The sequence below is a fragment of the Medicago sativa genome, chromosome 6 (genome assembly GCF_051527215.1).
Source record: "Medicago sativa cultivar Bolivia chromosome 6, Bolivia_mono, whole genome shotgun sequence".
NCBI lineage: Eukaryota > Viridiplantae > Streptophyta > Magnoliopsida > Fabales > Fabaceae > Medicago > Medicago sativa.
Genome location: NC_140754.1, coordinates 27,412,299 through 27,437,124, shown reverse-complemented (window position 1 = coordinate 27,437,124; position 24,826 = coordinate 27,412,299). Strand labels below are relative to the sequence as shown.

The 24,826-nt window shown below is 33.1% G+C and overlaps 2 protein-coding genes and 1 long non-coding RNA gene across 6 annotated transcripts; 2 read left to right on the top strand and 1 right to left on the bottom strand.

Moving 5' to 3' along the window:
* Nucleotides 1–6,057: 6,057 nt before the first annotated feature.
* On the bottom strand, nt 6,058–12,323 carry LOC146914280 (uncharacterized). Of its 3 annotated transcripts, XR_015014080.1 has the most exons (11): nt 12,057–12,323; nt 11,493–11,981; nt 10,929–11,417; nt 10,365–10,853; nt 9,941–10,289; nt 9,189–9,830; nt 8,935–9,053; nt 8,593–8,647; nt 8,348–8,492; nt 6,950–7,064; nt 6,058–6,645 (listed from the first exon to the last, which is right to left on the bottom strand). It is a non-coding gene; the product is annotated as an uncharacterized LOC146914280 (long non-coding RNA). The 3 variants fall into 3 exon arrangements; XR_015014079.1 differs by having other exon boundaries at nt 8,935–9,049; nt 9,189–10,289; nt 12,057–12,322; XR_015014078.1 differs by having other exon boundaries at nt 9,189–10,289; nt 12,057–12,321.
* A 215-nt stretch (nt 12,324–12,538) lies between these two features.
* On the top strand, nt 12,539–18,242 carry LOC146914279 (transcription factor VIP1-like). Of its 2 annotated transcripts, XR_015014085.1 has the most exons (5): nt 12,539–13,204; nt 14,729–14,861; nt 17,025–17,109; nt 17,618–17,999; nt 18,049–18,242. XR_015014085.1 is itself a non-coding variant. In XM_085717153.1 (4 exons), exons 1-4 carry the CDS (start codon nt 12,735–12,737, stop codon nt 17,860–17,862), a joined length of 933 nt encoding a protein of 310 aa, XP_085573279.1. In that variant the 5' UTR covers nt 12,539–12,734; the 3' UTR covers nt 17,863–18,025. The 2 variants fall into 2 exon arrangements, 1 of the variants encoding a protein (XP_085573279.1); XM_085717153.1 differs by lacking the exon at nt 18,049–18,242 and having other exon boundaries at nt 17,618–18,025.
* Nucleotides 18,243–19,839: 1,597 nt separating this feature from the next.
* On the top strand, nt 19,840–24,546 carry LOC146914278 (abscisic acid 8'-hydroxylase 3-like). The gene is made up of 9 exons (XM_085720655.1): nt 19,840–20,060; nt 20,709–21,027; nt 21,360–21,512; nt 21,698–21,967; nt 22,286–22,372; nt 22,458–22,536; nt 23,123–23,229; nt 23,321–23,439; nt 24,155–24,546. Exons 1-9 carry the CDS (start codon nt 19,840–19,842, stop codon nt 24,243–24,245), a joined length of 1,446 nt encoding a protein of 481 aa, XP_085576781.1. The 3' UTR covers nt 24,246–24,546.
* The last annotated feature ends 280 nt before the right edge of the window (nt 24,547–24,826 follow it).

Here is a 24,826-nt window from a genome sequence, read left to right as displayed (position 1 = left end):
CAAAATTCACACAGGAGCGGCTGCCAGATGCGCCCCTGCGCATGAGTTAATATTCTGTAAATAACTTGAGTAGTACTTGTTAAAAATTTCAAGAGATATGCACAATATTTAGAAAATTGAAAATTGTTTATTATGAGAGAAAGATAAAGCGCGCAAAAAAATAGAAATTTGTTGCAGAAATAGAGTAGTAACCAATTGTTTGTTACATATTAAATTTTTTGGAAAGATAAAGTGTGTGCTAAAAAAATAGGAAATTATTAGTGGATTAAAATGAGGGTATAATAGGAAAAAAGTGTGCAAAAATACACTTTGCTATTTTTGCGTTAAAATTCTAAAACGACACTTAAAAAGGAACGGAAGGAGTAAAAAGATAAGATTAAAAATGAAGAAGATGAGAGCTTTGCGTATTATTCTTCTCACAAGTGTGTTTTTACATTGAAATCTAAGTCCTATTTATAGGACCCAAATATGGTAAGTTACAAGTACATGAAGAGTCATAAGACTAAGTGCCAATAACAATAAATATAGGCATTCACTCATAGGAGTTAAGGAACATAGAAAGCCTTAGAGAAATAGACATACACATCATATTAATATGGCTTAATGATGTCTTTAGTCCTTGCAAATAGGCGCCATTTAAAAATCAGTCTCTGTAATCGTTAATCCTTGCATTTTACCCCTGCAATTGTTAATCATTTAAAATTTGGTCCTTTGACCAACTTAATCAATGCCACATCACCAGATTAGCAAAAATGGCATGGGAATTGACAAAATTACCCCTGACTTATTTTTTTTTGTTTTTTTTTCTTAAAAAAAAATTCAGTTTTTTCCCGAATTTTTTTTACGATTTTTTCCCAAAAATTTTTCAGTTTTAATTTTAACAGTTTTTTTCCGAAATTATTTTTGACTTTTAATTATTTTTTCAGATTTTTTTAATTTAAAAAAGAATTTTCAAAATTTTGAAAAAAAATTTTTGAAGGAAAAAAAAAAAATTAGCCCAGGGGTATTTTGGTCAATTCCCATGCCATTTTGCTAATCTGGTGATGTGGCATTGATTAAGTTGGTCAAAGGACCAAATTTTAAATGATTAACAATTGCAGGGGTAAAATGCCAGGATTAGCGATTACAGGGACTGATTTTTAAATGGCGCCTATTTGCAAGGACTAAAGATATCATTAACCCTATTAATATTATGGGTCATGTTAACTGGTGCCCCTGGGCACTGGTTAAGGAATCCCAAAAAGGAAAATTTCAATGAAAAATAACAACTTTTTGACTTTTGAGAAATTGATTACACAATTTCCGATGTAAAAGTTACTATATTTGCTTTCTTAACCAGTTCCCTGGAGACACCGGTTAACATTTCCCTAATATTATTAATAATTAAACTATTTAAAAAATAGTTACTTCAATTGAATTGGTCATATTATATACGAGTAAATTTCACTTTCAAAGATCGATTATGTTTATTGTGAACATGAAAAGAGTAAATATAAACTTTCTTGACTTGGCTTAAAATATATTAATTAAAAAACAAAGATATTCACCAAGGGAGAGTCTAGTAAAATAGACTAGCCTATAACGACATGATAAATTAGGGGTGTGTTTGGATGTAGGGTTTAGGAGGGGAAGAGCGGGGAGGACTTACTTTTTTAAATTACGGCCTTTATAAAATAATTTATAGAAAATTGAATTAACAACATGATAAACGATCATATAATACTTCAAAAACACTTCATTTATTTTAATTTTTTTTATTTTATTCGTAATTTAAAAAATAAAAGTGAACCCTCCCCTCCCTTCCATTCCTAAATCCTCAATCCAAACACACCTACGATTTAAATCCTTATTAAAATTAAGATTCGGAGTTTAACTAAAATTAAAGTTGTTCATATTCAGTGTTTGACATTATATTGAACATGATTAATTATTGTCAATTAAGAGAATATATGTAGAAAACAAAAGAGATATAGTTCATTTCACATGCATGCCTTAACCCTTGGTAGCATATATATTATCTTATAAAAAAACCATTTTATCTCCTTAAAAAAAATCCCTTGGTAAGCATATTAAAGGCTGACTTATTAAAATGAGCTTCAAATGTCAAATGCCCACCGGTGCTCCTTTTAACACATTAAAAAACATCTGGTGGGAAGGGTTCACAAAGCGGTCAAAGCCACATAAAAATAAAAGCACATGTGGAAACACCCAAGAGAAGACTTCAATCAAATGTTAGCATACAAGTTATATTACCTCCGTTTCACAACGAGTGTCGTTTAAGATTTTGGCACACATATTAAGAAATGAAATGAAATAATCATTTGACATAACACTTTTACTAAACTGCCCACACAAGGTTCACACCCGGTGAAAGAACTATTTTCTTTCATTTACCTGTTCCCTATAATTATTCGTGTAATTATAATGTTGATTCTCAGGATTCTACATTGCAAGCCAAACATATTTTACCCGTTCCTTGGAATTATTTTTAGAAAAGTTTTCAGGAATTAAACAATTAACCAAACACTTTTTTCTACATTTTTCTGGGAATAAAATTTTAACCTTTACATTCCTGTGAATGTTAATACCTAGAAATAAATTTTGTAACCCTCAACCAAAAGCCCCCTTAATTTCTAGTATGAATTTTACTGAATAACATATTTACCATGAAGGGAACGTAATATTGTTGGAGTCTTTTGGTGCGATAATATCTCTTATTTCATTAGGAAAAACTTTAGTCGTAATACTATTCAGACAATCAACGAAAACAAAATTACTAGGTAGACCATTCCTATTACGACTAAAGTTTTCCCTAATGAAAGAAGAGAGATTATCACACCAAAAAACTCCAACAACAGTGTTTCAGTTTTTGTATTCGTTGATTGTCTGAATTTTCGTTGATTTTATGAATAGGTTTTGTTTATGCCCTCTATTTGTTTGTTATCAATTTTTATCAATATTAATGCATTTGAGTTGCCTCGCAGATGGGCATCAATCTAAGAGGCAATCTAGTTGGGATGTTTCTCGCTTCCTTGATGTTAGAGGCATATCTTCTTATGGGCATAGGTGGGCCACAACCCACTCAAACCCAAAAGAAAATCATTTTTAATATGTATAGGTATATGTACACATATTATAGTACAAAGTGATATTATGTTGCCCCAAGTTAGAAAATTGCTCTTCTCCCTTTCGGTTTTGCTAATTCCCTTAATTCAGCGTGAGTTAACTCACACTCAATATTTTTCAGGTGAGTTAACTCACGCTGACACTTTATAGATCAGTTTAATCATATTTTAAGTCGGTTCAACAGATCTTTTTTTTTTTGACAAAAATAAATGATATTCATTCATTCAAATTGACAGAGTACATCGATACAATGAAAATTCGCTAAAAACAAAAAGGATGAATCTGTGAACAAACTCACAACATCCATGTTAATAGCATAAAACAGCAAAGTACTAAAGCCTAAACATATGACTATATTTAAGTTACCGGAATACTCATGTCTTCGGATCTGCAACATTGATGACTCCAAAGTCATTGATTTGATCTGCACTAGATCGAAGCTGATCTGACAATCTGAACCGAACAAATACCTGAACGAAACAAGAAAGACAAACAACGTCGCACAAAGACGACAAACAAAACAACGTCGCACAAAGACGACAAAATCACGAAAGAAAAAACAAAATAGATGTGAAAATCACTTATTTCAATAAAAGGGAAATAGAAAAAACGAGTTAGAGGGGTGATTTTGGGTCAAAATTGACCCTAAATCACCCCTTTATGGTGGATGAAGGTGAAGAAACTAGGGTTTTGATGACGCCTGCAAGAGAGAAAGGGAAGAGAGAGCCAAGTCGGTTCAATAGATCTTAAAAGTGTTAGTGGGAGTTAACTTACGCTGAAAATGCTGAACGTGAGTTTAACTCACACTTAATTTAAGGGAATGAGTGATTTCATAAGTGAGAAGAGCAATTTTCCCAAAATTATGTACTCCCTCCGTCCCTTAATAAATGACCTAGTTGACCATATTACGCATACCAATGCATAACTTTGTGGTTAAATATCTTGAATAATATATTAGAAAAAATTATGAAAATTTGATCTTTTGAAAATACTCATCGAGACGAATCTAACGACATCTTATATGATATTATTTATCTTTGTAAATTAGTAGAAAAATATGGTCAAAGTAAGTTAGGTCAAAATTGCAAATTTTCAACTAGGTCATTTATTAAGGGACGGAGGGAGTATCATATAGTGCGGCCTTGTGGATAACTTGAAGCCCGTATGGATTAGGTTTATTTTAAACTTACATAAAATAGTTTTTTTTATATTATTTATAAGTTTGTCAATGTAGCTTTTGAAAGAATAATTTATGAAGATATAATTTCCATTAGTGAAGACTTAATTTTTTTTTTAAAAAAAAATTTGGTAAAATCAAAAGGGGTTCAAACCTCTTGTTTGATATCAAAAGTAGTACTAACATTTTCATTTTTAAAGAAAAAATAGTACTACATTTATTGATTGTTTTGGATTACGTACTAAGAACGAAGGTAATGTTAACATTTTCGATTTTCATATTTAGCCATTTCAATTATTTTTTTTTAAGGAATTTAGCCATTTCAATTATTGACCATTGTTTTATGGGAAATGCTAACAAGTGCCCTTAGGGCACTTGATAAGAAACTTAAAGTAGTAACTTTATCTTGGAAATTGTGCATTCAACTTATGGAAATAGTAAAAAGCAACTTTTTCTACATGAAATTTCACAATTATTTCCTTTTTTCATTCCTTAACCATTTGCCCTAAGGGCATTGGTTAGCAAAACCCTTGTTTTATAACCAAAAACAAAAGGATTATTGGCCATTGCCGTCACTAACATCCAATCAAACCATAATCTCAACCCTAATCATTCTCTTTAGTCTAACTAGAACGCAGACCCGTGCGCCGCACGGGTCTTATGAGTTAGAATAATTTGATATATAATAGACCGAGATATAGTGGAATGAAATTTAAATAATTAAACTACATAAATGAAATTTATCGCCAAACAAAAGCTACAATATCGATAAATATTGTATTGCCAACCAAACATGTTACACCAAAGAAATAAACGGTTTTTAATGACAACATAGCATATATTATGGAATATTACACATTTCGAAATACTTTTTCGTACACAACATTAGACGTCACATCAATATCTTCACCATCTTCATTGGTTATCGCCCTCCTCTGGATGTAACTCTCGAGACAACAACATATAATTGTCAATGTGAAAATACTGGCGTTGAGAAATATAATCCAACATGTCACAGTAATTGCCCTTGGCTCTCGTTAATTGTCACGAAAAATGAGACAACTAAAAGAAACTGTCGTCTTTGAAACTTGAAAGATCACGATTGATGCACAGGTCTTTGTGATGCACACATGAAATGTTTGTAAAACATGTGTAAAATGTATAGTTGCTTCTAATTTTTTTTTTTGTTACAAAAATAAATAGAAAGAAAAGTGGTGTAATTTTTTGGAAGAAAAGATGGTATAATTATTACTTGACAAAATACACAATTATTTTTAACCCAATTTTTCATTTTATGGATCATTGAAGCAATTGTTAGAAAGATGCTTAAAAATAGTAGCAATCACATAAATGATTTGCTATGTCATTTAATCATTCATTCATATTAGCAAAAAATAATAAATAATCATTCATTCAATAGCTTTTTCAAATGGACAATGGTTTCAATATCATATTTTTTTATAGTGATTTCAATATCATTGAATCATGCATTCATACTGTTAACATCAGTGAAAAATGCTTTACTTTAAGGGAATAAGGATCAACAAAAAAATTACAAAAGATATTACTAAGTATAAAAAAAAAAAACTAAAAAAAATTGAAGCTTCAAATGTGCACTAATATAATCAAACACTAAGTATAACCAAAAAAATATCAATGTGAAAAGGATCTTAAGTGGCAATAAGTTTTTTTTGAATCAGCAAAATATTATGGATAACCAAAACACTTGCAAGACGCTAAGAGACGGTGGAAAATAAAAACAAAGAGGCCGCATATATGCGTAACATCCACCCAAACAACCAAAACTATAATCCCACACAAATTCATAACAGCCCCACTAACGAAACGAAGCGAAATAGCGTAAGATATGACACTGAAATCCAATAATAACCACCGGAATTCAGACCCATAACTATGCCACAACCTGCGGAAATCGCAACACTAAAAACCGGAACCCCCCAAGCACCTGAAGCGGAGAGATCAGTCAAAAAACAGCAGCAGAAACAGGTGCCGAACCAGAAAAAAAAACAGGTGAAACAGGTGCTGCACTGTCATGACAGCAACAGAGCCACTGCCCACCTACATGCAATAAGTAAGAGCACATCATGATGTTCACCCCTCATTTTTAGTACAATCCACTATCAAAGCAACATAACAGAAAATTTCATTATGTACACTAATTATATGGAAGACTTAAACATTTGCCCACTTTTCCAACCCACTTTGAGAATCTTGTATACTTATCCTTTATGGGAGCCTAGCTTCAACACAGGTACCAAAAAAACTATCTTCATTTGTGCTTGCACCTTTAATATAATTGATAAAGGTTCATCTTCACAAACCTGCAATGCAATTTCATAAAAATAACAATAATTTCAGATGAAGTCGACCCCTTTGCTTGAACTCAGCCATATCATAGAAGTATTCCCTATTAATTTCTTCATTTCTGCACAAAACTCCATCAACATCACTTGATCAATACTACACTTCATCACATCACAACTACTCAATTTCACTACTAAAAATAGTCACATCTCGAATCGAGTTCATGATACTTCAGAGGTTGAAATCAATATATGATGAATTTTATATAAAAACACTATAGTTGACATAAAAGTTTTAAGACTAAAGATTTAGGAACTTTACCTGAAGTTTTACAAAACAATCACAGGAAGTGATAATCATGATTATCCAAAATGGTAGTGGCTTATGTATGGGGGAATGCAGCCGCCCTTCAAGGGAAATCAAACCATGCCAACACCTTCACATGTATTTAGAGAAATGATGAGTACTTATCTCATTGATAACATAAACCTGTGCAAGAGAAATCGTGATTGCTTAAATAAATAAAAAACTATGACAACATAGAATAGAGTGCACTAATTACATAATATGTGGTAAAACGTGCAAGCAAGTCCATTGTGTCATTTTAACAAATTGTGCAAATATCCTTCTGATAGCCTATAGCTCACATCCAATTGAAATCATAATGAATGGATTTAATTGACAGGCATCCTTATAAACACACTCAGATTGATAACCTTGCTATATAAGAGCTTGCTTGTAGATGGTAAAACCTTAACCTAATTTCCAAAAAAAATGTGACAAAAAAAAAGGCTCAGGTATATCAGCCATTTTTATGGACATCTGGTTTAACCATGACACTATGGCACCTACAATATACATGATTTGCGCATCCTCATGTATCCTTTCTGCATCATTCACATCAGAACATGAATGACCCTCACTCATCCAATCATTAAATTTAATGATACAACAGATAAGGACTTAATGTGATTGAAGGGTTTCCATGAATTTGTTTTGAAGAGTTTTTGTTCATAACATCTGGTATAAACTAATGAAACTAAACTTTTTTCAATGTCCTTTTCATGTATATTTTTTAAACTCTGATAAACTGCCATTCAGAAAGCGCGTAATCTCTGACCACATTCATTGATAGCTATTTTACCACATACTCATTTTACTAACAGACCAAAGTTCAACAACCATAATTTATTCAGCAACTATTACCCCTGCAACTGAGGGTAAAAATGGATAATAGTCTACCATACCATATATTCAACAACCATACACATTGACATGATCAAACTTCTAGCTTACCATAATTTTTTTCGATGCACGGCAAGTAAATGTCAACCATGTGTTGATTAAGGATTGTTAACTTAATTGGTTGTCCATCATACAAAAAGATTGAGAATCATGATAGCAATTACTATCATATATAAAATTAAGATGAAATGGATTTTCATTATTTATTTGGGTGAATATCTATCTTTTTTAAACATACAAAATATGAGTTGATATAGAAAACTCAAATTGGATGTCGCTGCTGTTCATCGAAAGATAAAATAGGCATCCACAGATTCACATGGTTTACTCTAGAGCGAATATCAAATCCATGAGATTCAAGCTTAAAAAGAAAACATCCTTCAGTAGTATCCTAAATCATTGATTGTAGAAAAAAAAAGTATAAACTTATCGACAATACACTTTTAAGTTAAAATTAGAGATTATTTAACTTGCCTCAGAATTGCAGACCTTGTCATTTTTCACATAAAATCTTCATAATAATAGTAATAACTCTCGATGCACATTTACTGTATGCCTGATAGACCATCCTATACCAGTCTTAAACTCACAGGTTCTTGCCAACACTGAACTGAAGCATCTATGAAGCAACATTGTTACACACACAAAATAAATTAATTTTGGCATAAAACAGTAGAATGAAGAGTAATCTTGCGAAAATCATGAACAAAATAATTAACCTCAGCTGATTCAACCAAATCTTCGATAGTTGTAGAAAATTATCAGAGAGAGGGACTGTAATCAGACCAGTAAAACAAATTAGAAACTTTAGGCAAATCATTAGTTAATTTTTTAAATGCACACAAAGGATAGAATAATGGTTATTGTAAAAGCTGCACCTTATAATTTTTTCTAAATCACGGTGGCGCACCGTGATTTTGATAAAGTCACCACAGAAACCCAAAATAAGCTTGGATAAAAAATATACACATCTAAGTATAACCTTATGAAATAAGCTCCTTATAGCAGTCAAAGAAAACTACCTTTGCAACTTGAAATTATATGAAAAAGGAAGACATTACACATGTAGAGCAGACTCTAATGGATAATGTTGTTTCTTCCTCATTTTCCTTTGTCCCTAGAAGCCACAAACCAAGCTTAGTCGCCTTAAGATTCTGATCGTTCTCATACGTCACTCTGCCTTCATAAAATGATACAGATAATGAGCAAACACCTTTATAGAAATGATTCCTAAAAAAAAAAAAAGAAACTATAGAGAAATGAGAAAATACTCGTGCCTTGGTTGAAGTCAATAGAGAAGAACATAGCAAAGTACCTTGATATAAAGTAAGCTACAATGTGATTCCATAAGTATGCCCACTTGCAAAAATATGTAACACACTTCATATGTTCTTGCCAAATGATTAGCAACACAGAATGAAAAATAATAGCAGATTCATATGTTCCTTTCAAAAACCAAAATCATATGTTAAATAATTAAGAGGTAATTACATATTGTCAAGCAAGATACTACAACAAATATCAGCGACACACACAAAGAAGTGGAGAACAACAAAACATATATAGCTTTAAATCAAGGCAAGCCTGATGCAAATACAATGTTTCAAAAAGCAGGACACAAAAAGGAAAGAACTATAAGTGAAAAACCTGAAGGGGAAAGAAACCTGTAAAAGCATCACCTTCTCATCAAAGCCTCACTCTCCATCATCATCTTCAACATATGAACTCAAACCTAGTCAAGAAGTTACAGCTCCTAAAGAAACAGAAGAAAAAAAATATGCTAGCATAAATTGTGTGAGAAGGAAATAGTAAAATTGAAACCACGTTAAATCACTTCTATCAAATTGCGAAGTTGGTGAGATGAAATAATATTTATAAAAAGATATTGAAGTGATACCAATGAAACAACCAAAAAATACAATTTTCGTACCTTTTTTGCTTATGATTGTAGCTAGTTCTTTGAACAATGGAATGAATAGACAACATGAACGACACAACAATTAAATCAAAACAATAGACATACAAATTTGAATGGAAAAAGTGCAACAAAATTTAGGATTTTGTTACCTCCTTTTTGTATTCCAGAACCAACTACATCCTCTTAATATACCATAAACAAATACATGTTGCATCACATCTTCAAAATGACCCGGATCTTAAAATACACATAAATCACAAAAATGATTTAAAATCAAAACACGGATTAAGATTTATATTAACTTTCTTCAGTGGAACAGAGGTGAAATTATCACAACATCCTAACCTAATTCAACCTTTATATCCATTCCATTTCTTTCCATCAGCTTTCCCAACCTAATTCAAATTCACGGTAAAACTATATCGCTTCACAAAACTCACCACAACAACGGATCTGTTGCTTGGATTCTCTATCGTAAACCTCTCTCTGAATTCAGACCTAAAAATCACAAAACAAAAATCATCAGAATCAAATCGAACTTCAACAGAACAAATTCATAACGTAAACAATCACCCTTCGGTCGCCGTCTTGGATCCATCAATTTGTGCGTTCAACAAAGTGATGCGTGCAAGCGAGTAACTCGCTTAAATGATTGAAGCAGAAAGAAAAAGAAATCGAAAAGGCCATGGTCACAGCAGCAGTGTCGCAGAGAGAAGGAGAGAGGGAGAGAACTGACCGTGCGGTAATACGTGATTGCATAAGGAATGGGGGGAGAGGGTTGGCGGTGGTGACGATGTTAAGAGGAAGAAGAAGAAACGCGTGAGAGAAAGAGAGGAAAAATTGTTAGGTTTAGGTTTAAATTAGGTTTCGTAATTAAGATTTAGGTTAGGGTTAAAACAGGAATTTTAGTCATTAGGGTTTAGGAAAAATTAGGGCTTCAAAATTGGCTTGGGACAACTTTTATATATAGAATAGATAAAACTATATCGCTTCACAAAACTCACCACAACAACGGATCTGTTGCTTGGATTCTCTATCGTAAACCTCTCTCTGAATTCAGACCTAAAAATCACAAAACAAAAATCATCAGAATCAAATCGAACTTCAACAGAACAAATTCATAACGTAAACAATCACCCTTCGGTCGCCGTCTTGGATCCATCAATTTGTGCGTTCAACAAAGTGATGCGTGCAAGCGAGTAACTCGCTTAAATGATTGAAGCAGAAAGAAAAAGAAATCGAAAAGGCCATGGTCACAGCAGCAGTGTCGCAGAGAGAAGGAGAGAGGGAGAGAACTGACCGTGCGGTAATACGTGATTGCATAAGGAATGGGGGGAGAGGGTTGGCGGTGGTGACGATGTTAAGAGGAAGAAGAAGAAACGCGTGAGAGAAAGAGAGGAAAAATTGTTAGGTTTAGGTTTAAATTAGGTTTCGTAATTAAGATTTAGGTTAGGGTTAAAACAGGAATTTTAGTCATTAGGGTTTAGGAAAAATTAGGGCTTCAAAATTGGCTTGGGACAACTTTTATATATAGAATAGATAAAACTATATCGCTTCACAAAACTCACCACAACAACGGATCTGTTGCTTGGATTCTCTATCGTAAACCTCTCTCTGAATTCAGACCTAAAAATCACAAAACAAAAATCATCAGAATCAAATCGAACTTCAACAGAACAAATTCATAACGTAAACAATCACCCTTCGGTCGCCGTCTTGGATCCATCAATTTGTGCGTTCAACAAAGTGATGCGTGCAAGCGAGTAACTCGCTTAAATGATTGAAGCAGAAAGAAAAAGAAATCGAAAAGGCCATGGTCACAGCAGCAGTGTCGCAGAGAGAAGGAGAGAGGGAGAGAACTGACCGTGCGGTAATACGTGATTGCATAAGGAATGGGGGGAGAGGGTTGGCGGTGGTGACGATGTTAAGAGGAAGAAGAAGAAACGCGTGAGAGAAAGAGAGGAAAAATTGTTAGGTTTAGGTTTAAATTAGGTTTCGTAATTAAGATTTAGGTTAGGGTTAAAACAGGAATTTTAGTCATTAGGGTTTAGGAAAAATTAGGGCTTCAAAATTGGCTTGGGACAACTTTTATATATAGAATAGATAAAACTATATCGCTTCACAAAACTCACCACAACAACGGATCTGTTGCTTGGATTCTCTATCGTAAACCTCTCTCTGAATTCAGACCTAAAAATCATAAAACAAAAATCATCAGAATCAAATCGAACTTCAACAGAACAAATTCATAACGTAAACAATCACCCTTCGGTCGCCGTCTTGGATCCATCAATTTGTGCGTTCAACAAATTGATGCGTGCAAGCGAGTAACTCGCTTAAATGATTGAAGCAGAAAGAAAAAGAAATCGAAAAGGCCATGGTCACAGCAGCAGTGTCGCAGAGAGAAGGAGAGAGGGAGAGAACTGACCGTGCGGTAATACGTGATTGCATAAGGAATGGGGGGAGAGGGATGGCGGTGGTGACGATGATAAGAGGAAGAAGAAGAAACGCGAGAGAAAGAGAGGAAAAATTGTTAGGTTTAGGTTTAAATTAGTTTTCGTAATTAAGATTTAGGTTAGGGTTAAAACAGGAATTTTAATCATTAGGGTTTAGGAAAAATTAGGGCTTCAAAATTGGCTTGGGACAACTTTTATATATAGAATAGATAATCATACTCTTTAGTCTAATGATGACTAAAGACAATTTCCTCAACTTTAGGTAAATAAAACCAAAGAAGTTCCATTCTCATTACAACACTTTTTCTCACTGTCTCGACCAACCACCGGAAAACTCTCCTCTCTCTCTCTCTCCCTCTCTCTCTCTCTCTTCTCACTCTCCACTTCAACCACCACCACCACTTTCAAGTTCCAACACAAACACTAACTCAAAAAACATCAAAACCTTAATATCCCAAAAAAAAAAACATCATTATTTTTAGTTTCAATGGAACAAAACAACTTCACAAGAAAACCACCACCAGTTATAATTGACTTAGAAACCATGCCACCATCACGTGGGACCCACCACCGCCGTTCCCACTCAGACACCACCTTCCGTTTCGCAGCAAACTTCGACGATCTCCTCACCTTTGACCCGTCCGACTTCGACATCTCCAACCTCCCTCTTCCATCCCCTGACGCTGTCCCGATGGACTCTGATGAGTCCATCGGGAAGTCAGCGTCAGAGGGACGGCATCTCAGGAGTTTGTCCGTGGATTCTGAGTTTTTTGATGGGTTAGGGTTTGGTGGTGAAGGGGAAAAGGTTGAAGAGAGGAAGGTGAGTAGACATAGGTATAGTAGTTCCATGGATGGGTCTGAGATGGGGTTGTTTGAGGTTGGTGATGGTGTGAAGAAATCTATGCCGGCTGAGAAACTTGCTGAACTTGCTCTTATTGATCCTAAGAGAGCTAAAAGGTTTATCATCATCTTCATCATCACAAGCATAATCACTTTTTGAAGTTTGTTTTGGAAGAAATTAATTTTATTTATCTACTAAATTTAAGGTTCTTGTTTTTCTTTTTATGAAAAAAAAAATTAATATTTAGTTTTTAATTAGAGTCTATATAAGTTTAATGAGTATGTGGTATGATATATGATAGAATATTATAGCGTTGTTTGATCCATGTAGCTGACGTGAGATTGTAGGATAAGACTTGGTTGTTGTTGTTTGTTCAATTTGTGTGACTTAATTTGACTCAGTTGGTTAAGGAACATTGAGTTTAGGGTCGGGGGAGGGGGCGCTGAGGTTTGTTCGGGGTGCTCTAAGGCGTGTCTGGTTGCCAAAGACCCTATTCGCGATGGTTTCTTTAAAAAAATTGTATGTGTTTATGATCGGCTTAGGGAGTTTGGGTATGTAGAGAGAAGATTATGTAGTTAGGAGAGTAAATCAGATGGAGGGTTGTCAAATTACTACAAGTAGAGGAAGACCTAGAAAAACTTTAAGAGAAGTTATTAAGAAAGATTTAGAGATTGATAAAACTTTATGACGTTGTTTGATGCATGTAGTTTACCCCACTTAGTGGGATTACACTTGATTATTGTTGTTATGTAGCCAATCTCTGTGACTCGGTTGGTTAGGCGACACTCAGTTTGTGGTGGGGGAGGACTGAGGTTTGAACTCAGTAGAGAGATTAGTCTCTAACTGGAGTTTGTCGGGATACTCTGAGGAGCATAATACCGTAAATTATATATACGTTTACCTAATTTGTAGTCATGGTTAAGCAGTGTTGAGTTTGTGGGAGGACTGAGGTTTGATCTCAGAAGAGATTAGTCTCGTACTAAAGTTTCTTGGGATACTATGACGAGCATCTGGGTGTCAAATACCCTACTTACGATGGTTTATTAAAACAAAATTAATGTATTTATGATCGATTCTAAGTTTAGAAGTTTGGAATCTGGAAGTTAATCCTATACATATGGAATTTCTGGTCAATGAGTAAAACCAATTGTGTTTGTGAATTTGATCTTGTCATAGATTTGTTTTAGTTTTTTATGTGTCTTTTATTTTGTAATGGATAATTTGGAACACAATTAGATTAAAATTTGTTTTCACCCGTTGTTTTAAGATGTTTTTTCTTCACAAAAAGATTATGTTCGTGTTAAATTGATTGTGTCTGTGGTTGATTCTAAGATTAGGGGTTTGAAATTTTGACCTATATTTCAGATGGTTAATCCTAGGACCAACATATATAAAATTTTAGTCAAAGACTAAAAACAATTGTGTTTGTGTGTCTGATCTTATCAGAAATTTGAATTTTAGTTTAGTGTTTTATTTTGTAATTGATGATTGTAATGAATTGTTTCTGTTGATGATAACATGCTTTCTAATTATATGATGTAACATGAGTTTTTCTGAATAATGAAAAAAAAAAGATAAAAGGGTGTTTGGATTATGTAGAATTTGGCTTGATGCTTAAAATGTTGTATGTTTGTTTACAGGATTCTTGCTAATAGGCAATCTGCTGCACGATCGAAAGAGAGGAAAACTCGATATACAAGTGAGCTGGAGAGGAAAGTGCAGACGCTTCAAACTGAAGCAACTAACCTCTCTGCACAACTTACAGTCCTTCAGGTATGTTATTTCCTTTTCATTTCACTGTTCTGAATTGTAGCTTTCAATGAATAGATGTGAATTTGTTTGTAACATGTTCTTGTTGGTGGTTTATGGAGCCCTCCATCTTTAACAATGATGTAGATTTATTTCTGTCTGATTTTGAGTTGTGCGGTCATAACTGTTTATGGAACCCACATAATACCAAGGATATGCATGTATGCATGTGTATAGGTACTAGGTAGGTATTTATGTCTATATGGATATATATATGTGTATATATGTACACATATACATACATACAAATATATAGTTTGGTGAAATTAAATTTAATTACTCTATTACATCCTATATATATTTTGCGTTACAACCCATGAAGCACGGACACTCGTTAGGTTAGGCGTGTCCCGGTGTCGAACATGCATCGGTGTCCGAAATTGACACATGATTACATTGAATTATGTCATTTTGTTAAATTATTATTGGTGTCGACGTGTCAGTATACGTGTCATGTCCAGTGTGTGTGCTTCCCTTGCATTTGGACACTGTACTCATAACTCTGAACTGGCTTTGAAGCCTACATATCATCTGAACTTTTCTATAAATTTTCACATTCCTCTTTTATCAAAGGGGTAATTATTTAAATTTAAAAAAGTTGCGATCTCTGTAATTTTACGCTTGATTTTTTTTCCCCTTATCGATTATCATACAAATCTTTTAAGTCTTATCTATTAAGTGTTCAATGAAATTATGAACCATTAAACCTGAGACTACTTCATCTGAAACAATTATTGACCTCATTTTGATTATGATTGCATTATCCGTCTTCTGTTTTGTGGTTTAGTTCGTTATTCACTACCGGTGTTATTAAACATCTTCCCTACTTTCTACGTTTTGAAAAGTAATTTCACTATAAGCAGCTCTTTTGTGAGCTCTGCCAATTTCGTGCTTGTATTTCCACAAAACTTTATGTAGATGGTCCTAGGCCAGGATAAAAAGGTTTTTTTTTTCTTTTCTAAAGTCCATCCAATCCTATTTTCCTCGATTTAGCTGTGCAAGATTTAGTCTGTAATACAGTTTGCAGTGATCTCATTGTTTTCATGCATAAATATAAATCAAACCTTCACCATACTGTATAAGATTTTTCTGAAAAACCATTTTACATCGTTGTAGTAGGTTGGTTTGTTTTCTGATACATAATCTGGCGGTACTCCTTTCCAAGGTGCAGAAACATGAGTGCCTAGTTTTCAGAAATAAAAACAAATTTATGTAACAACTAACTGTAGTGGACGCTACTGGATGCATATCTTTGCATAGATAGATGACATGATTGCTCCATAAATTAATCACAGTATCTTTTTATATGCCAATTCTGTGGTATTGTGATGAGTGAAGATGACAAGATTCTTTGTGTACTCCATCTGATCCTTTTACGTCACTTTAGTAGAATAATAATTTTGTTCCTATTTATATGTCTTTTTCAAAGTTCATTACAACACTCACTATTATTTTGTCAAAAAAGTGAAACACATTACAACACTCACTATTATTTTGTCAAAAAAGTTAAACAAGATGATAAATAGTTTAGGCTATTATAGGAAAAAGACAAATAATTCAACAAAATTTAGTAATTTTCTTGGTATGTTAAATGACCTTAAAACGACAACTACAAAGGGGAGCAATGTCGGAATATTCTCAAGGATTATTCCATTTAGTTACTTCTATGTAATACAGTGGTCTTCTTAGTTCCTTTGAGTTTTCTGACTAGTGACTATGTTAGAGGGCTTTCTTCCATAATAATGGGAGAGATTGGCATGCATTGTTCTATAATATTAGATTCACGATTTTGAAAATAGATGTTGCGATTCTCGATTTGATATTAACCATCCTTAAGACAGATATTTTTGAGTAAAGTGGTAATTATCCAGGCATTCAACCCACATGGTCCCCTTGGTTTGTTGGATTACAGATTCAAAACATAATTGTTGCCTTTTCATGTGATTTTTTGATAGATAGGTGGTCCCAACCACTCCAACTCATCAAATATCTATGATCTAAATTTTTACTGATTGAATTAATTTAAATGTTATGCCTCTCGCACGCTGTTAATTTCAATTTGTGTAAACTTAAAAAATGTGCAAAAGAATAAAAAGGAAGCAAACTAATCACTGAATCATGATGCAGAGAGACACCACTGATTTGACTGCTCAGAATAAGGAGCTCAAAATGAAGTTAGATGCCTTCGAGCAACAAGCAAAGCTTAGAGAAGGTATGTATCGTTTCATATTTCTTGATCCATAAAAAAGTGGATTTTGCTTCCCCCTTTATCACATCTTTATTGAATTGGACTAGAAAAAGGCTGAATCATTCATTTGTTTGTTGTGCGAAAAAAGATCTTGTGAATCTTCATTAATATCTATCAATTTTACCTTTTTTAAAACTATGCTACAAAAGTTGGCTTAAATACAGTTTTGGTCCTGCTATTTTGCATCATTTACGATTTTGGACCCTTAGAGTTTTGAAAATATCCGATTTTTCCCTATCTAACGTATTTAGGGATGCTTTTATAAGCGAGATTAAATGCGAATCCACTTAGACAATGTCACACTTTAAATTTAGTTGCTTTTGTGATATAAATCAGTGTATATTTTGATGACATGAAGATTAATTCCAAAGAAATATCATTGCTTGAAATTTGACCATTTTTGCAAAACACTTTTGCTTGTTATCAAGTTTTACCATTTAAATATGAACATGGCTACACTTTGTGATTGCAGATCTCAATGAAGCGTTGAAGAAAGAACTTCAACGCCTTAGGGCGCAAAAGAATCATTTGACTGCCGTTGCCGGTAATCCTTCATTTAACGGGATGTTCACCCAATTTGCTACACAATTAACCATGCAACAAATGAGTAATCCTCAACCCCAGCAGACACAGCCTGGCATGCCGCCTTCTCGTTCTGATCAACCCTTCAACGGTCGTGGTCGCTCTAACTTCATGGACTTCAATTACCAAAAGTAGCTCGTATGCAACATCAAAGTAAATGATTTGGTTACATAATATATTCATCCCAAGTAACATGTTGTATATATATGTATGTATTACATATATCATTGTCCTTAATCCTATGATGTTTTATGTATCTTCTACAGTTTAAGGTAGAAACATATCCTATTATTTTGTACTTTCTGCAGTTTTAGATTTAAGGTAGAAACATATCCTATTATTTTGTACTTTCTGCAGTTTTATAGGTTAGAAGAACACCCTTTGAAATTTGTCTTTCAGTTCTCTGGTGGAAACATAGTTAACATAAAGATTTAGAAGAACTAGTTGATTATAGATGGTGGTTATGAAACCACATAACATGTTGTAAATGTTTGAGTTAAAGCATCTTTTCTTTTCATTGCCTCTGTTTTAAGATTCTGAGTCCAAGATTGATTTAGAATAAAACTGCTTAAGATTCTGTGTTTTAAGATTCCAGATGCTGTGGATTACGATAGTTGCTCATTGGAGGGGGTGGTGAATTTGCAAGGACTCTAATGCTTAAGCCGGTGAGGAGTTTTAGGAGAGCCTAAAGGTTTAGCCGAAAGAGGAAAAACATCTCTCAGCTGATTATGGACCCTTATACTGTGAGATGTAAAGGAGTCTAGATCGGAACAGTTATGTGTTTGCGGACTATCTAGCTTGAGTCATGGTGTGCCGTCTGATTGCCATCAGAGGGTTGTGATATCGGGACAGTTACGTGTTTGCGGACTATCTAGCGTGAGTCATGGTGTGCCGTCTGATTGCCATCAGAGGGTTGTGATACGATCATGAAAAATGAAAACTTTTGATATCCATATTGAAATTAACAATCTATTTCATGAAAAATGAAAACAAAAATATCCATTTAACTATCATGCTTTCTTAAATCTATCTAAGGCTTTTGACATTGTTTGAATAAAAAACAAAAGACTGCCTTGACATTAGACAGATAATGCCATAATTTTCTATCGAGCGGCTGGCATATTTCCAACCCTAGTTTTGTTCAAGAATCCTAAATTTGGAGCAAACAAGTCAAATTCGTCCTCTTATAAATTTTCCTACACATGTGGCACCTGTCAATTCAATCCTCGATCAAAATTATGATTAATTAACTATATCATTAATCATAATTTCATAATTTTCAACATGATCTTTTTTTTTTTGTGGTGGCCAGAGTTTGAACCCCGGACCTTGCATATATTAATGCATTGTCCTTACTAACTGAGCTAAGCTCTCTAAATCAATCATATGCTCAACTGAATTAAAAATAATTTTCTATATGATTAACTATGTGTCACATATAGAAAGAAAAAAAAAAGTGTCATGAAACATTTTTGTACTAGTATAATACAAGCAAATTGTTATGCAAGACATTGGTCTACACGGACGGCAAATAGGATCTATGTTTGTTTCACAAATGTCATAACATAAATTAAATGCATGAATAGGTTAACTTGTGTCACTAACATGGGGTATACACTCCCTCAAAAAAAAAAAAAAAACATGGGGTATACACATTTAAAAAAATACATTGAAATAATGTTATCTTTTAAATGAATCTCTATTACTCCCTCAAAAAAAAAAAAAAAGAATCTCTATTACAAAATGTGTGATTAGTCTTTATTGTTGGACACAAACATACCTTAATTCACCAAAATTAGTGTCATCTTATCGATTAACGTCATGATACTAACAAGAACATAGAAGTTATAGATTATACCAAATAATTAATTTTTTATTTACTGCCTCAAAATGATCGCTTACACAAGTAAATTTCGTTACTTTCACTATATACCATTGGCCTGCAGTTTAATAAATTATAAATATAATCATACCATAAGTTAAAATTAAATATAAATACTAGGCAGAGTCTTAAATTTGTAACATATGTCTTAAGCACTTTGTTATATATACAAGAAGTGTTGATTTGATCAACTAATAGTGTTATTTGCTAGTTGCAATCACTAGGAATTAATGGAGATGATTTATATGTTACTTTGTTTGATACTCTCTTTGATCTTTTTCTTGGTAGTGTTATCAATTCTATTGTTGATGTATTTGACAAGATCTCCTAAAGAAATGGAAGGTATTCCTGGTAATCTAGGTTGGCCTATTGTTGGAGAGAGTTTCAAATTCCTCTCTGATTTTTCAAGTCCTTCTGGAATCTTTAGCTTCATGAACAAGAGACAAAAGAGGTAACAAAATCATCAAAACTTTGAACTATGTATAAATTATTAAAGGCTAAATATGTTTTTGGACCCTGTGGAATCACAATCATTCAACTTTAGTTTTTATAGAATTTTTTTATTTTTTGTTCATGTCAAAAAATAAAATTGTTTACTTTTGGGACTTCGTTAAGTGTAGTCAGCAATCAAGTATGAAAAACTAACACAGACACAAACATCTCTTGACACGACATTGACACTGACATGTCACCTCTGATAATTATTTGAGGCAATTGAATTATTAATTTTAACATGTGTCGTGTCAATGTCTCTCAATAGAGAGGTAAAAATCAAAGAAGGAGTTGGGTAGTTAGACATCGACACCTGTCAGACTAAGTTACCATTGATTGTAGGGAATCCATTTCCATATTTTAGTCTGACATCGACACGTGACATACTAATCTGCATTATATACTACTCCCTCCGGTCACATATATAAGCAAAAAAGTACTTTTTAGATTCATTCAATACTTAATGTATTTGGACTATATATAGACCAAATACATTATGTATTCAATGAACCTAAAAAGTACTTTTTTGCTTATATATGTGACCGGAGGGAGTACGTCCTAAAGAGTTTAAAAAAAATTCACTATGATTGTATTTATTTTCTGGCAGATATGGAAAGGTTTTCAAGAGCTTTGTTTTAGGAAGGTTCACAGTTTTCATGACTGGGAGAGAAGCAAGTAAGATACTATTAACTGGGAAAGATGGGCTTGTGAGTTTAAACTTGTTTTACACTGGCCAACAAGTTCTGGGGCCCACTAGCTTGCTTCAAACCACTGGTGAAGCACACAAAAGGCTTAGAAGACTAATTGCTGAACCTTTATCATTGGATGGTTTAAAAAAATATTTCCATTTTATTAATACTCAAGCAATGGTAACATTAGATCAATGGGAAGGAAAGAAAGTACATGTTCTTGAAGAGGCTTCTACAGTTGAGTGCCCCTAGAAAGTCTATGTTTTGATTCCTCGTAGTCGGAAGTTTGACGCAATCACACAGTCAATATAACCGTGGTCATTGGATTTAGATCAGATGATCCAAATCTTAATGTAGGTTTTGGCATTTTTTATTTTAAAAATAGAAAATATCGAGCTTGAAATCTGAATTGTTCAATCTTGCTCTAACGACCAAAGATAGGTTAACTGCATGAATGCGTCAGATTGCCGACTACAAACAAATCTGGTTCGACGTGAATATCAAACATTGAAAGTTTCATATTCTTATACATTTTATTGCATGCTAAGTAAGTCTTTTGAATATTGTAGTTTACACTTAAAGTGATTGGACACATGATCATGAGCTTAGAGCCTACCGGAGAGGATCAAGAAAAGTTTAGGTCAAATTTCAAGATCATTTCTTCCTCATTTGCTTCATTGCCTTTTAAACTTCCAGGGACAGCTTTCCATCGCGGTATCAAGGTAACAAACAATTCAAATCGACTAAGAATTAATACAAATCCGATATATTTTTCATGTTCGTAGGAGTAACTTGGTTTTTCTTCTTTATGGATATAATATCCATAAAGCACTGACACTGACACGGCACCTACACTGACATGTAGGCAGGACTCTTAACTTCTTTTTGTCCGATGCATTATGTGCAGGCTCGCGATAGGATGTACGACATGTTGGATTCTGTAATTTCGAGGAGGAGAAATGGCCAAGATTTCCAACAGGATTTCTTAGAGTCCTTAATTATGAAACATAGCAGAAAATCAGATGGACAAGAAGAAGATGAAAATAAACTTACTGATAAACAATTAAAGGACAATGTATTAACACTGCTTGTTGCTGGCCATGATACCACAACTGCTGCTCTTACATGGCTTATCAAATTTCTTGAAGAAAATCAAAATGTTCTAGAACAATTGAGAGTAAGCGCCTGTTTGACATGTCCATAAACTATTTTCAGCTTATTTTCATAATTATATATAAAGACTTATATGATAAGCATTTTGCTATGTGCATGTTTGGTACTGCGTTTTCAAAACGGAGTTTGATGAAAATCACGGCAAAAAATCACGTTAGCGTAGAAGCTAGTATTTGGAGCTTCTAAAAATTACGGCAAAAGTACATCGGAAAACGTGCAAACGTGCTTTTTTGTGTTGCAAACATGAAATCAAACACACACTATAAGCAATTAAGTTGTTTATCCAAACATGTCCATTATTTATTTTTATTTATTTTTGCAGGAGGAACATAGAGAAATTATTGCTAACAGAAAAAGTGGGACAGATCTTACATGGTCTGAAGTTAATAACATGCCTTACACAGCCAAAGTGAGAATCAACATATAAGTTTCTTCTTGTAAGTGATTTCAATTTTTTCACATATCACTAAGATTATTGATTATTTGATTTTCAGGTGATTAGTGAAACACTCAGAAGAGCCACAATACTACCTTGGTTTTCAAGGAAAGCAGCCCAAGATTTTGAAATTGATGGTAAGCCAAAAAATACACAATGACCAATTCAATATTTTGTGTGTCTTGTTGAAAAATTTGTGGTTTATATGAAATAATAAAAATATTAGAGATATAATTAATTGGTGATTAATATTTAGTTTGAGATTAACCAGCAGTTGACGGTTAGTTACTTGTTTGTTAATCATGGTTATCACGATATTAAGATACATGCGATTCATATCTCAATTTAATACAAAACTAAACCAATCGATATTCATACACGCTCTTCTCTCTATCCCTTAGGGTCTGTTTGAATTATGAAAACAACTTATGACAATGTCTCTCGGCTGTTTTTCGCTTTTTTCACAATCTTTGTAGAATGTCATATGAAAACAATTTATAGCTTATATGATAAACTCTTATGTTATAAGTACTTAATTAAACTCTTATGTTATAAGTACTTAATTAAACTCTTCACGTATGAAAACAGTTTATATATGAGCACTTGTATGATAAACTCTTATGTTATAAGTACTTAATTAAACTAATTATCCAGACACAACATTAATTCTCTCTTTTGAACAATGTTTTTTAATGACAACAAAGTTGATGTTGAATTTTGCAGGATACCAAATTAAGAAAGGTTGGTCAGTGAATCTAGATGTTGTTTCAATACACCATGACCCTAATGTTTTCCCAGATCCTGAGAAGTTTAATCCCTCTAGATTTGATGTAAGTTTATCTTCTTGTCACAAAACTCCTAATTAATATTAACATTTCAATTTAAATGCAAACGAAAATTGATAAACTTAATCAAATTCAGGAACACTTGAGACCTTTCAGCTTTCTTGGATTTGGTAGTGGACCACGTATGTGTCCTGGAATGAACCTTGCTAAGGTTGAAATTTGTGTCTTCATTCATCACCTTGTCACCAGATACAAGTAAGATATGTGCACATGTATTTATTTTTGTTTATAAAATATTAAATTAATTTTATTTTATAAGAATTAAATTAAAAAATACCAACGGTAATTGAGTCTAACAGAAATGATTAGACTTTCACAACGTGACAAACCAAAATTTGAACCCTTAACAAAAAAAGTACCCACATTTTATATTCGACAGGGCCTCAAAGAGGATTACCTCCAATTATGGAACTTAAGAAAAAAACTAGGGTTAATATATGTTTACCCCATTGTAATATTAGCGGTTTCTGTTTTACCTCTTGTAAAAAAAAGTGTTTAGATTTCAACCCTGTAATTTGAAGATTCTTTGGTTTTAGACCTTCATGAATTTTGATTGTATAAAATCGATGATATGGCAGAGGGTAAACCGTAACTCTCTCAAATTACAGAAGGCAAAAATACCTTAAATTTTGTAATTTGATGCTATGAAGGTTGAAAACCAAAGAATCTTCAAATTACATGGTTGAAATCTAAACAATTCTTTTTAATAGTGAGTAAATCATAAACCATATTACAGGAGATAAATATATATTAACCAAAAAAACTAAAACACAAAATATTGGACTTTGTCAAATTTTCTAAAACAGCTAAATATACCATTTTTCATATTTAATTCACTCTCTCTTATGTTATAATTTTTGCTTGTTTGAAATAATTTTTCTAAAGAGTGTAATGAAAATTGATGTTACAGATGGAGAGCTCTAGAGAAAGATGATTCTGTCCAACCAACACTTGTGAGGATGCCAAAGAACAAGTATCCAATTATAGTTGAGTCACTATAAAAAGATTCCTCAATGAACCATAATTTGAAAACAAGATATATAGAGAAGAAAAATCAGAAAGAAGAGTGGTTGTATGTGTGATATGAAACTTTTCTTATATGAACTGAATTTAATGTCTTCTTATACCCTCAATAAAAAATAATTACATTTTCTTTTGCGATACATGTAATTAAGGTAATGCAAGTATGTAAAACAGCAACAAAATAGGTAACTTTAAACTCAAAAGTGCATTCTACCTTCATTTATTTTCCCTCATCATCTACAAATTATTGCATAATCTCACTAATGCATAAAAGCAAAACGGTTACTAAAATTGCAATAATGAAACAAAAAGTGGCATAGGCAATGTATTAGAAATGGAACAAATCTTCCACAATGCGATGAATAATCATTCACATTTTTTGTCAAGAGAGACGCCCATATTTTGTATCAATGCAAGAAAATGCATCAATCAGAAGAATTTCCATCAAATCACACACACACTTTAAGGGTTTGACCCTTTGTAATTAATGAATGCAAAGAAATATAACAGAAATAGTGAAATAACTTTGTATTTTTTTTTTTGAAACGGCATATATTTC